The sequence below is a fragment of the Lycorma delicatula genome, chromosome 1 (genome assembly GCF_047948215.1).
Source record: "Lycorma delicatula isolate Av1 chromosome 1, ASM4794821v1, whole genome shotgun sequence".
Classification (NCBI taxonomy): domain Eukaryota; kingdom Metazoa; phylum Arthropoda; class Insecta; order Hemiptera; family Fulgoridae; genus Lycorma; species Lycorma delicatula.
The window spans coordinates 395,202,171-395,214,641 of record NC_134455.1 but is presented as its reverse complement, the minus strand read 5'-3'; the positions used below and the strand labels follow the sequence as shown (position 1 = coordinate 395,214,641).

Sequence of the window (12,471 nt, the reverse complement as noted above, 5' to 3'; positions counted from 1 at the left end):
TTACTATTTACCTTTTCTTTCGCCCGTCCACGTGCTTTTGGACAGATTTGGCGATCAAAGTACCCCTTGCTTTCCGCCATCTTCTGATCGCTACTGAAAAAAACATTAGACCGCTTTCATATTTCTCCCACCGACTAAACTAGAACAGGGAACGAACAAGAAACGTTCCGTACACACGCGGAGAAAAAAAATTTCCACCAACACGCCAGAGTCGACCCTGCGGGAGCGACAGTGCTCCCTCTCCCTCGCAGCCTCGCCAACAGCTTCCTATACGCGCATGCGCAAAGTAGCCAAACACCACTCCGCTAGAACTGTGAAGCGCTCAGTTTAATACAAAGAATTTTGTATCTTTTTCATAAACTGGGGGATGGCTACTGAAATTAGACCTAATTTAGGTGCGATTAGATGGGTCTTCCCTAATCGGTCCAGTTTCTCTCCAGGTATGGTGCCTTTTGGGCGAGCTTAGCTAAATTTCGTTTGGTGGATTCGAGTCAATGCCCGGATTGCGGTACCGATGATACAGTGGACCATGTCCTCTACGTCTGTCCCCGATACGAGGTTCAACGTTCACGGGCTGTTAGGGAACTTGAGAGAATACATTCCTTTCTGAATCTCATTCAGTTCTGAACAACTGGATGATCAGCGAAGAATGGTCTACAATGGCTGGTTTTCTACGCGCCCTTGCATCGGAAGGGGGTGCAGAGGGAGTTTGATCAAGGAACTCGATCGTGGTAGGATCCCGGGTGGCTAGGATTCCGGCTTAGGCATTGGATTGGTTGGAGGTAGGCGCATTGGCATCGTGCTACGGTTATATTGATATTGTCTGTGATTCGATTTGGGGCTCCCACTGATGGGGGTGGCTGCGGTGCCGGGGTATGGTAGCCCGTGCAACCGGGGGCGTGGTTTCCTTCCGCCGGTGGCGGTCCTGATCGTGACTTGATAATGCTACGCGAGACACCATGATGGGAACGGGTGCAGGGTTTGTCCCCGACTCCTGCGCGGAGTGGAATGAGGTTGCGTTCCCCTTGTTAGGTGACCTAAACTGGTGGACTTATTTGTGTGAAGGTCTGAATTTCTATGTTGCGTAAAAATATTTTGATCGGTACGAGTGTAGCACTGATTTAACTTTAAACTCGTTCGTTTTCTGAGGTATTCACAGTCACGAACCGTGTTGTCAAATCTTTACTAGGCGCGGGGTCCGCGCTTCCGCGGTTTCGGTCAGTTAGTTTGAGGGAATCATGTTAGGTTGGATGTGAAGATGTCCGTTTGAGGCCTACGTGAAGGCGAAATTTGATCTGTATTTACTTATGCAAATGTCTGCCAAGGCATTTACATCGGTGGAATCCCGACCGAGGCCTGGCTGATGACTGTGAGATTTAATCAGTTAGATTGTCTAAAGACGATCTCCGGTAAAGCCCCTCAGGGTTTGAAACTGAGAGGGTGCTGTGCGACCGGTAACGTCACAAGGTGGGTGTCTTCCCCCTACGGGGTGGGACGACATTAAGCTTAAGGATTATGTACTGTACAAGTATAAAGAAAGAATTAAAGAAAATAGGACTCATTATATTACATTTTATCGATAATATCAAGTGGAAATAGTGGGTGCTGCAGTTCCACAGTGTCTATACGCGAGCCGCCACTGCTCTATTGTGTAGTAAAACAGGTGTTGCAAACTTTTACGTGGTCCCAAATTACGTGTTTACAGTTTTTCTATAAAAATACCGTTTTTATTAAATTTATTGATAAAAAACACCAATTTTAACAGGTATATTTTTCAAAATTTTGATATTATTATTATTAGATTTAACAGTAAATTAGACTCAAACTCTGTCAAACTTGAAAATAAATAAATATGACGGGATGTACTTAATAACATTTTTGAAAATCAATTCTAGTAAAACAATGCTTTCTTTACAAAACCGTTTTTATTTCATAAATATTGGTAATAAAATTATGGAGGTATTTGAGATCATGCAAAATATGTTATCTACTTCTGAATGAGTAGGTACAGAACAATATTAAGAGAACTGTTTTTGATCGGAAAATTGAGTAATTTCCCTAACTTGTTTATCTACGGGTAAGACGTTGTCATTACAAGTTCAGGTAGTATTTATTCATTCTGTTATCATATACATGACGAGCTTCATATCGACGAGCGTGACGCTAGCCGTTTAGATGTCAGCGAAAGCAAAGTGTACCTACGCGGCTGTACAAACGCCAGTCCTCACCAGTCAGTAGACCAAAATATCCCACCACAGTGGTGCGGCCACCACCTCGCTCTAGCCATCTAGAAGTACGGTTTTCAACACTGCGAAAATTCGCAGTAAACTGATTCGTCGCCGAACACCATCTGTAGAAGAAGAAGAAGAAATTCCCTTTCCGGCAAAACGTGGGATCTCACGGCGAATGCCAACATCCCCGTCGGGCAGCAGGTCTGGCCTGCCCGGCAAGGGATCTGCTGTGGGCGCGAACGCTACCTTCCCACCCCAGCTTGCAGCTTCAAGCGTTCCGGCCGGTGAGCCCACCATAAAGAGCTAGCCCAGCCTGGGATCGCTCGGAATAACCGTCTCAGTCCCGCCTGAGGAAGACTACCGCCGCCGACCCGTCGGAGGATGTGTGGGGCCACGCTGTATTGGGGAACTAACTGCCGCTGTGGGGAAGCTTAGCTTGATCCCAACGGACAAGCCATCACATCCCGACTACAGCCGATTCGTCATTGACAGAGACCAGCTTCTGAACTATTCCTAAAACCCCAAATAGCCCTTTTCAACTACTATAAAATTCAAAGGAGCTACGTGCAATCAAAGCCGATCGGCGACAATTTATTTCTTATGACTCAAGATATCCCGTGCAGATTCCTGGATTCTGGGTCTGTAGGCAACCGCGTCCCTTATTCGTGACGTGTGAGTGAGTTGTAGTTTTGTATAGACTCAGACCGACCATATCTGAAACTTGTAGTTAATTGAAACCTAACCACCAAAGAATACTGATATCAACAAGTATTCAAATCCGGAAAAAAAAGCAACTACCTTTATTAGAATTTAAACCTGAGAACCCTTAACTTGATAAACTGACTTCGTTTCCATTTTAATAACCTAATTTTTATCGATATATTTATTTTATATTCTACTTTTCCTAGATGTAATTAAATAAACAACTATTTTTTCAAAATTTTTCCCATTATATTCTCTTATGAAGCATCTGAACATCTAACTGTAATTTTAAAGATGTATCTTTTTTTACCGATTTATATGTTTTTAGGTTACAGATATTGTTTTCTATTATACAATTCAATTTTTCATTTTTATTTAATAATTGTGTCATTTTTTAAGCTACAAACTGTAATATACAGATTGAGTCACGAACAATGTAACAAACCTTCAGGGTATGATCTACAAGTGAAAATGTAGATGAAATTTTACATAAATAGTTTCGGAGACATTTCGTTAGCGAGTATAGGTTGGCAATACAGAAAACCACCAATAACATTTTTCATGGGGCAGTGTATTCTATCCATTATGAAAAAGAATATTTTTAGCAGTTAACTTAATTGTTGAAAGTTGGTTTTATTGTTGTTTATGTTATATTTTTAAAATATTTAACTACAATTTTTTTTTTTGTAACTGAGGAAATTACATTCCGTTTAATATCTTGGTAAAATCTGCCATAATTTCATTTTTTTTTTCTTTATTACTTTCTCGTCTAGATAGAGCTATAGTTCTAGAAGGGAATGTTTTGTAATCGGTCCACTTTGGGTGTATGCGGTTTTCACCGGAAATTGACGTTTTAATACCTAAGGATCCCAAAAAACGAAATGAAAAATTTTCCCGATGTTCGTATGTATTTTCAAGTGTTCGGTGTCGCAATCTAAATCACCTTATATCTCCAAAACTACTGGACCGATATTGACCAAACTTGGTTAGATTAATTTTATATACGAGGCATTGATGCCGTTAAATTTTCAACTTAAAAGGTCAACAGGGTGACCGTGCTTTATCTCGAGATTTTGCCTAATTAAAAGTTTTTCTTGGGAAAATTTGTTAACAGTTACAAAATAACAATATTTTTAAAAAAAACTTTTTTTTTTTTTATATATTCCCACCTACTCCTCTGGAACGGATCTACAATCAAGTTTGACTCGCGCCAGAGGAGTGTTCTTTGCTCGCCTCCCCGCCCGCCGGCTGTATGTCCGGCACGGCAGGTCAGTTCACCGGTTAGCTCTTTTATTTCGTAGGTGGAAATTCCACCTACGACAAGCCGTCATCAGCGAGCGGTTTCTTCTTGACGAGCTTCCTCATCTTTCTTCTTTATAACTGCGGTTATAAACGACGAGATCACATTAAAGTTATCCTCGTTAAGTAGCATTTTATCCACCACATTCTCCGTAGATAATGGCCCTATACGTCTTACACAGGATTGCCTGCTTTCAGTCCAACGGTTACATTCAAATACTACATGTTCAGGGGAATCATATGCCCCACAGTAAGGACAGTTGTTGTTATCTACCCTTAGTCTCGCACATAAATAGGACCTGAACGACCCATGCCCTGTAAAAAATTGCGTTATCCAGAAATTTATGTCCCCGAACTTCCTTTCTATCCACGGTCGGATCAAAGGTATCAAACGATGTGTCCATCGTCTCGTGTTGGCTACATCCCAACGTTGTTGCCGATTACGCAGCATCTCTTCATATGCTTCTTTAGAAGGTTGTCCACATGCTATACTCACTCGCATCTCCGCCAGTTGTTTAAGCGGAGGAACTCCTGCAATTACGAGTACTGTCTCGGTGGAGACTGAAAAATATGCGCATATCACTCTTTAGCCCATGCGCCAAGAAGAGTTTTAAAACAAGAATTTTTAAAAAAAACTTCTTGAAAAATTGTACTCCCACCCCCAAAGAATGTCCTAAACTAGTGTCTAACTGGGAATACTGCGTCAATAGTTAATTCGCGTTATATCCGTATCAGCGGTATATCGAGCCGCGTTATAGCGGGGTTGTGCTGTACTAAATTATTTATTTGGTTAAACCGAATAATTTTAAGCACGTTGTGCTTAAAAATCGTGTACCATATTTTTGAACGTGTAGAATTAGATTATTATCCTGCTTCCAGCTATTCTATTTGATTTTCCGGTTCTTTCATTATACAGAAAACTTTAACCATGGCCTTGAAAAGGCCCAGAAAAAATTTTTTTTAGAACACCACACCCACTAATTTTAGCTACGAGCCGCTATTGTCTATGATATAAAGAAAATAGAACATCTACCAGTGATGGAAATTAGATTCCTTTCTTGTATTTATTTTTAAAAACACAAAACCTTTACATTTAATGGTTAAATAGTGTATAAATATAAACTCTTTTTTGTTATAAAATAGCTGAAATCAATAGCTATGGTCATTGCCCGATGAAAATCGGTAGTGTATGAAAAGATACCGTGCATGACCGGGATTCGAACCCGAGACCTACGCAAGCAATACCGAGACTGTGCCTAATTAGCTATGGAGGTCCCCAAATTAAACTTGTAATTCAATAAATAAAAAATTACTATCAATTTATCTACGGCAGAAGATTTTATAAAATTAATTATTGAAAAATAATTCTGTTCATGACCTTACATTCTGAACGGAGTTCATTTTCGAAAATACGAAAATAAATTTAGTAACATTGAAATAACATTTAATTAATTACTAAGTTTACTTGTATATTTAAATAATAAATAATTAAATTTTATAACATACATTGAACTCGAAGCATTAAACGCTTGCTTATTGATGGTGGTACTCCGTTCGATGCGATGCACAAATATACACCCATGTGAAGACGACTGACTCTCGAAATCTGCAGAAGTTCTCCATCGACCACATTCACTGTAACGTAAAACAAAACTATAAATCGTAATAAACAATAAACCTATTTAAATATATACATTTTTAAATACATTAATATCTGTATTAATGTATTAAATTTTTTTTTAAATCTTTTTTTTTTTTAATTGCTTTTGAATTATTTTCATCATTTTGGTAAGATTTCTGCTAAGTAAATTAAAATTACAACATGAAAATTATAAAGTGAAAATAATCCATTTTATTCCTTATTTAAATTGTCAACAGAAATAATTCACATTTATAAAGAATTAGAAGTTACTAAAAAGCAACTTCGATTATTTTCTATTAACAAAATATTACATCAATCGTAATGAAAATTTCACATTAGCTAATATATTCAATTACTTTATTACTTTTTAAATTTAAAATGTATAACTTCAACAGATTTGTAAAACCATTTTATCTTCGTAATTATATTACATAGAAATACGAATCAAAACTTTGTGTTTTCATCATTAATTACTTATTTTTTTGATTTTCAGTCATTTGACTGGTTTGATGCAGCTCTCCAAAAATCCCTATCTATTGTTAGTCGTCTCATTTTGGTATACCCGTACATCCTACATCGCTAATAATTTGTTTTACATATTCGAAAGGTGCCTGCCTCGACAATTTTTCCCTTCGACCTGTCCCGTCTTTTAACTATATTTTTCCAAATGCTTCTTTCTTCATCAGTTTGCAGGCAGGCAGTTTTTCCTATCTACCTCTCCCTCCAATATTAAAGCGACTATTCCAGGATGCCTTAATGTGGCCTCTAAGTCTCTTCTTTTAATTAAATTCCTCCAACTGCTTCTTTCATTATGGATTTGCCGCAACACTTCTTCATTTGTCACATTATCAACCCGTCTGATTTTTAACATTCTCTTGTTGCACCGCATTTCAAAAGCTTCTAATCTTTTCTTCTCAGGTAGTCGTATCGTTCATGTTTCATTTCCACATAAAGCTATGCTCCAAACATATACTTCCAAAAATCTTTTTCTGACGTTTAAATTAATTTTTGATGTAAACAAATTATATTTCCGACTGAAGGCTCGTTTCGCATGTGCTATTCGACATTTTATATCGCTCCTGATTCGTCCATCATTAGTAATTCTAGTTCCCAAATAACAAAATGTTTCTTTTTCCATAATATTTTCTCTTCCTATTTTTATATTCAGTGGTCCATCTTCGTTATTTCTACTACATTTCATTACTTTCGTTTTCTTTTTTTTTCCTGTTTATCCTCCAGGAATCACCGTCAGGTATTACTTCAGAGGATGAATGAGGATGATATGTATGAGTGTAACTGAAGTGTAGTCTTGTACATTCTCAGTTCGACCATTCCTGAGATGTATGGTTAATTAAAACCCAATAACCAAAGAACACCGGTATTCACGATCTAATATTCAAATCCGTATAAAAGTTACTGTCTTTACTAGGATTTAAATGTTGGAACTCTCGACTTTGAAATCAGCTGATTTGCGATGACGCGTTCACCACGAGACCAACACTGTGGGTTTTGTCTCTTCTTTTAACTATACTTTTCCAAACCCTTTTTTCTTCAACAGTTTGTCGCAACACCGCTTCATTTATCAGCTTATTCACCCATCTTATTTTTAAAATTCTCCTATAGAACACGTTTCAAAAGCTTCTAATCTTTTCTTCTCAGATACTCCGGACGTCCAAGTTTCATTTCTATATAAAGCTACGTTCTAAACGTGTTCTTTTAAAAATGCTATCCTGATGTTTACATGAAGTTTTGATGTATGAAAATTATATTTCTAACTGAAAGCTCGTTTCGCCTGTACTATTCGGTATTTTATATTGCTCCTCTTTTGTCCAACTTTAGTAATTTATTTCCCAAATAACAAAATTCTTTTACCTACATAATTTTTTATCTTCTTATTTTTATATTTAATGGTCCATCTACATTATTTCTCCTATATTTTATTATTTTCGTTTTGACTTGTTTATTTTAATTCGATAGTTATTGCGTAGGACTTGGTTAATTGTTTCTTCTATATCTATTTTCCTTTTTTTTAATTGATATGATATTTTATAAAAGTCATTACTAACCTGAATTTATATTAGAGATTTTTCTCTAGGAAAAACTAAATTATTTAAAAATAATTGTAAAAAGAGGGAAAAATCATGCTGATATCAATCTGAAAAAAAAAAATTATTTTTTTCTTTTTTTTATGTCTACCTTGTTCTCCATTGTAGTTAATATCTTCGCCATCTTCTCTTCGCCACATTACGTACGGTTCCGGATAACCAACTGCTCTACAATGTAAACTAACATTAGTTGCTTCGCGAACTACTAAATCACCACTTGTTTCCTCTTCTAATATTCGTGGAGGTACTGGAATAAAAACAAAAGAAAATATATCTATTCAACATTTTTATTATATTCAATCGAATAATTTAATATAAAAAACATAGACAACATTTCACATTACTTAAAAAATGTGATGTGGACACCACATAACTTACTTTTATGTCTATTAAATTACATATACACATTTTTTGCTGCACTTTATTTAAACTTAGTTCGTTTGAAAATGAAATGCGATCCTCCAATTCTTTAATAAAGTGGACAATTACACAATTTTTATTTATTTATTTATTTTTTTTTTAACTTCTTTCCCCTCAAGGCCTGATCCACGATCCCGTATAACACGGCCTTGATGGTGCCAGTTGCCTCTACTCACCTGGGAGGCCATTCCGAACCTTTTCCCTACTCTCCCCGACCGGATATCCAATTAAGTATACTCAGTCGGGGAGAGTGTCCTTTTACTCTAAAAGGAGGCGTCCCCCACCCGCCGGCTATACGTCCGGCACGGCAGGTTGGCCTCCCCGGTCTCGGATCTTTTGTTTTACATTGCCTGCCTCTAATCCCCCGCTTTAGAGCCAAGGTCCGGCTATGCCGTCCCGCAGCGCCTCAGCAGGGAACCGGGACTCGGTCTTTACGCCTTTGGCCTCTAATCGACAGCGCCGACCCCACAAAGAGCCTAGGCTCCCGCAGGGACGACCCCGCCGACCGGGACTTGGTCTTTTATTTTAACCCAAACTCAAACTCCCCTGGAGTTCACCCCCTTCTCAGGTACCCGCACACCAAGGCGTACAGGTCCTCCATGGAGTGACTGTCCGCCCTACCCTACTGTTTATACTCCCGTTCTTCTGTCTTCATCCTCTTTGGCCCGCAGGACCTCCCCGGCGAACCTGCGGAACCATTCCCGGTTCTCATTGTTGTACCCCGACCGGTTTATGAGATTTTTTGGTGTAAGACCATTAATTACTATTTGACCTCTGTTACCGGCCCATCTTGGACATATGAACAACGTATGTTCGGCATCGTCGTTCTCTGGACAATAGATGCACTGCGGGGTGGCTCTCTTCCCGATCCTATACAGATACTGACCGAAAGAGCCGTGCCCCGTCAGTAATTGTGTCATGTAACAATTGACATCTCCGAGTCTATTGTTATTCCAGGTTTTAATATTAGGGATTAGGCGTCTGGTCCATTCTCCCACTCTGGACCCTGTCCGCTCTTCTTGCCATTCTTGTTCTATAATCCCTTCCATCTCTTCTTTCGACATACCGCTGTGTCTGAGGGTTCTGGCTTTTATCTGAAGGTCTATGGGTAGGACCCCGGTCAGTACGCACAGCGCGTAATACGATACCGTACAGTAACTAGCAGCTACACGCAGCAATGCCAGTCTAGAAGTGTCCATAGACTGGCATTGCTGCGTGTAGCTGCTAGTTACTGTACGGTATCGTATTACGCGCTGTGCGTACTGACCGGGGTCCTACCCATAGAACCTGGCTATATCGTTCCTGACAGCAGCTCACCGCCCCCCTTCAGTGTCTGCGTCTAGGTCTTTTAATAAGCACCTGCCTCTAATCCGAGGTCCCCTACCGCGGCCCCAGACGGTGCCTCGGTCTTTATTTTTTCCACCCAAGAATTTTCGTTCAATCATTGAAGGTTTAGGGCATCCTACCCCTCCTGAACGGGATTGTCCTCCCTTCCCTAACGCTTACACCCCCTCATCCATCTTCTATTTCTTCCGTGGTCTCCTTTCGGATGATGTTCCCTATTACCTTACTGACTATTGACCAGTATCGCTCACCGTGCAGTATTAACTTCACTATATTATCTGCGGTAACCTCTCCCAACCGCGTCCTTATCATCATCCTGACTTTTTCCCACCTTGGGCACTGGAAGACAGTATGTTTCACGGTATCCCGTTCTCCACAAAACTGGCAGTTTTCAGACAACCGTCTCCTCCTGCCACATAGATAGCTATTAAAGCTACCGTGCCTCGATAAAAATTTGGTAGCTCAAACGTGAGTTCTCCGTGCTCACGTCTAAGCCAAGGCCTGATATCTGGAATTAACTTCGTCCAGAGACCCACCTCTGATCCGGTCCATCTTTCCTGCCAGTGCTCTATCGCCTCCTTCCTGGCCATGCTACAGTTACACAACTGCTGAATTATTAGTTTTTATTAACATCAAATATTTATACAATTATTAATTCATTATATATTAGGATAGAGTAAAGTCCCTTAATTACACTTTAAATAAATGTAAGTCTTATGTCTATCTAATACTATGTTTTTTAAAATTATTATTATGATGTAACCATCAACAAAATGAAAACAAAAACGAAACAGGAGGAGGTTAATAAATTTTATAGCGATATTTTTTATCACGTAGACTGAAATAAATGCATAAATAAAAAAAATAAAAATGTCTATTAAGGAAGGTCCACAAATAGATGGCACAACAGTCCTAAATAAAAAATTTCAATATTCTACCGCTAATCGTTTTTGAGAATATGTAAAAGGTAAAACAAGATGATAGGCTTTGAAAATAAAATTATTCTAATATACTAAGATCATGTTTAATGTTTAAGAAATATTGTTTTTCGTAAACAAATTATTTCTAATTTTGAAAGAAAATTACTATACTGACCTTTTTCTATAAAAAGATGAATCATAATAAGGCACTAAGATCCATATTACTGTAGCTAACAACGGGAAGGCACGTGTTTCAGGACACCGATTTGAATCATAGTACGTGTATGAACAGTACACTGTTTACGTGTCTTCATCAGAAAATATTTACACGCTATATTCAATTATACTCAAGAAAAATTGGACTAAAAATTTCCTTAGCATATTATATTAGTTTATATATTAATTTTGTTTCATATCGTTCAAGCAGATATGTGGTGTAAGTGAGAAAGTGTCTGATCCATAACCATGCACACAGTTCGAAAAAGACTTCATATACATAATTTTTTTTAACTTTTTTTTATTTTATATATACGAGTATATTAAACATTTTATATTAATTTATAATATATTTATTTATTAATAATCGGAGTAACAGTACAAGGTGAAAAGATAAAGATGCTAAGATTTGCTGATGATATAGTAATTCTAGCCGAGAGTAAAAAGGATTTAGAAGAAACAATGAACGGCATACATGAAGTCCTACGCAAGAAATATCGCATGAAAATAAACAAGAACAAAACAAAAGTAATGAAATGTAGTAGAAATAACAAAGATGGACCACTGAATGTGAAAATATGAGGAGGAAAGATTGGAGGTAGAAGAATTTTGTTATTTGGGAAGTAGAATTACTAAAGATGGACGAAGCAGGAGCGATATAAAATGCCGAATAGCACAAGCTAAACGAGCCTTCAGTAAGAAATATAATTTGTTTATATCAAAAATTAATTTAAATCTCAGGAAAAGATTTTTGAAAGTGTATGTTTGGAGTGTCGCTTTATATGGAAGTGAAACTTGGACGATCGGAGTATCTGAGAAGAAAAGATTAGAAGCTTTTGAAATGCGGTGCTATAGGAGAATGTTAAAAATCAGACGGGTGGATAAAGTGACAAATGAAGCGGTATTGCGGCAAATAGATGAAGAAAGAAGCATTTGGAAAAATATAGTTAAAAGAAGAGACAGACTTATAGGCCACATACTAAGGCATCCTGGAATAGTCGCTTTAATATTGGAAGGACAGGTAGAAGGGAAAAATTGTGTAGGCAGGCCACGTTTGGAATATGTAAAACAAATTGTTAGGGATGTAGGATGTAGAGAGTATACGGAAATGAAACGACTAGCACTAGATAGGGAATCTTGGAGAGCTGCATCAAACCAGTCAAATGACTGAAGACAACAAAAAAAAAAAAACATTAATAAATATATTTAAATTAAAAAAAAAATCTAATGAAGTTGAATTCGAACCGATGTACCTTCCCCTTGTAAGATCAAAATATTTCATTAATTAAAACTTTATTTGCTATAACTCTGGAACCGATAAAAATAAGTACCACTTATGATAGATATATCGTTGAAAAATTCTAAATGAGAGCTTATTATTGCAGTTTAAAAAAAGGCCAAAATCCAAAAAAATTTGGATTTTGGGCTTTTTTAGGCACTTTTAGTCCAACCGATTGCAATAAAAAGGGGAGGTGCACACCTAGATTGTACAACAATCCTAAATCAAAAATTTCAATATTCTACGGCTAATAGTTTTTGAGTTATGAGAGATACATACATACATACAGACGTCACGGTGAACCTAGTCACAT

At 37.7% G+C, this 12,471-nt stretch overlaps 1 protein-coding gene across 1 annotated transcript in view; it reads right to left on the bottom strand.

Moving 5' to 3' along the window:
* LOC142318475 (lachesin-like) overlaps positions 1–12,471 on the bottom strand; it is a 903,759-nt gene that overhangs the window by 135,009 nt on the left and 756,279 nt on the right. Inside the window, exons 8-9 of the mRNA XM_075355059.1 lie at positions 8,071–8,226; positions 5,739–5,867 (exon numbers count right to left, since the gene is read on the bottom strand). Coding sequence (XP_075211174.1) covers positions 5,739–5,867; positions 8,071–8,226 — 285 coding nt within the window. The remainder of the gene's footprint in view (positions 1–5,738; positions 5,868–8,070; positions 8,227–12,471) is intronic.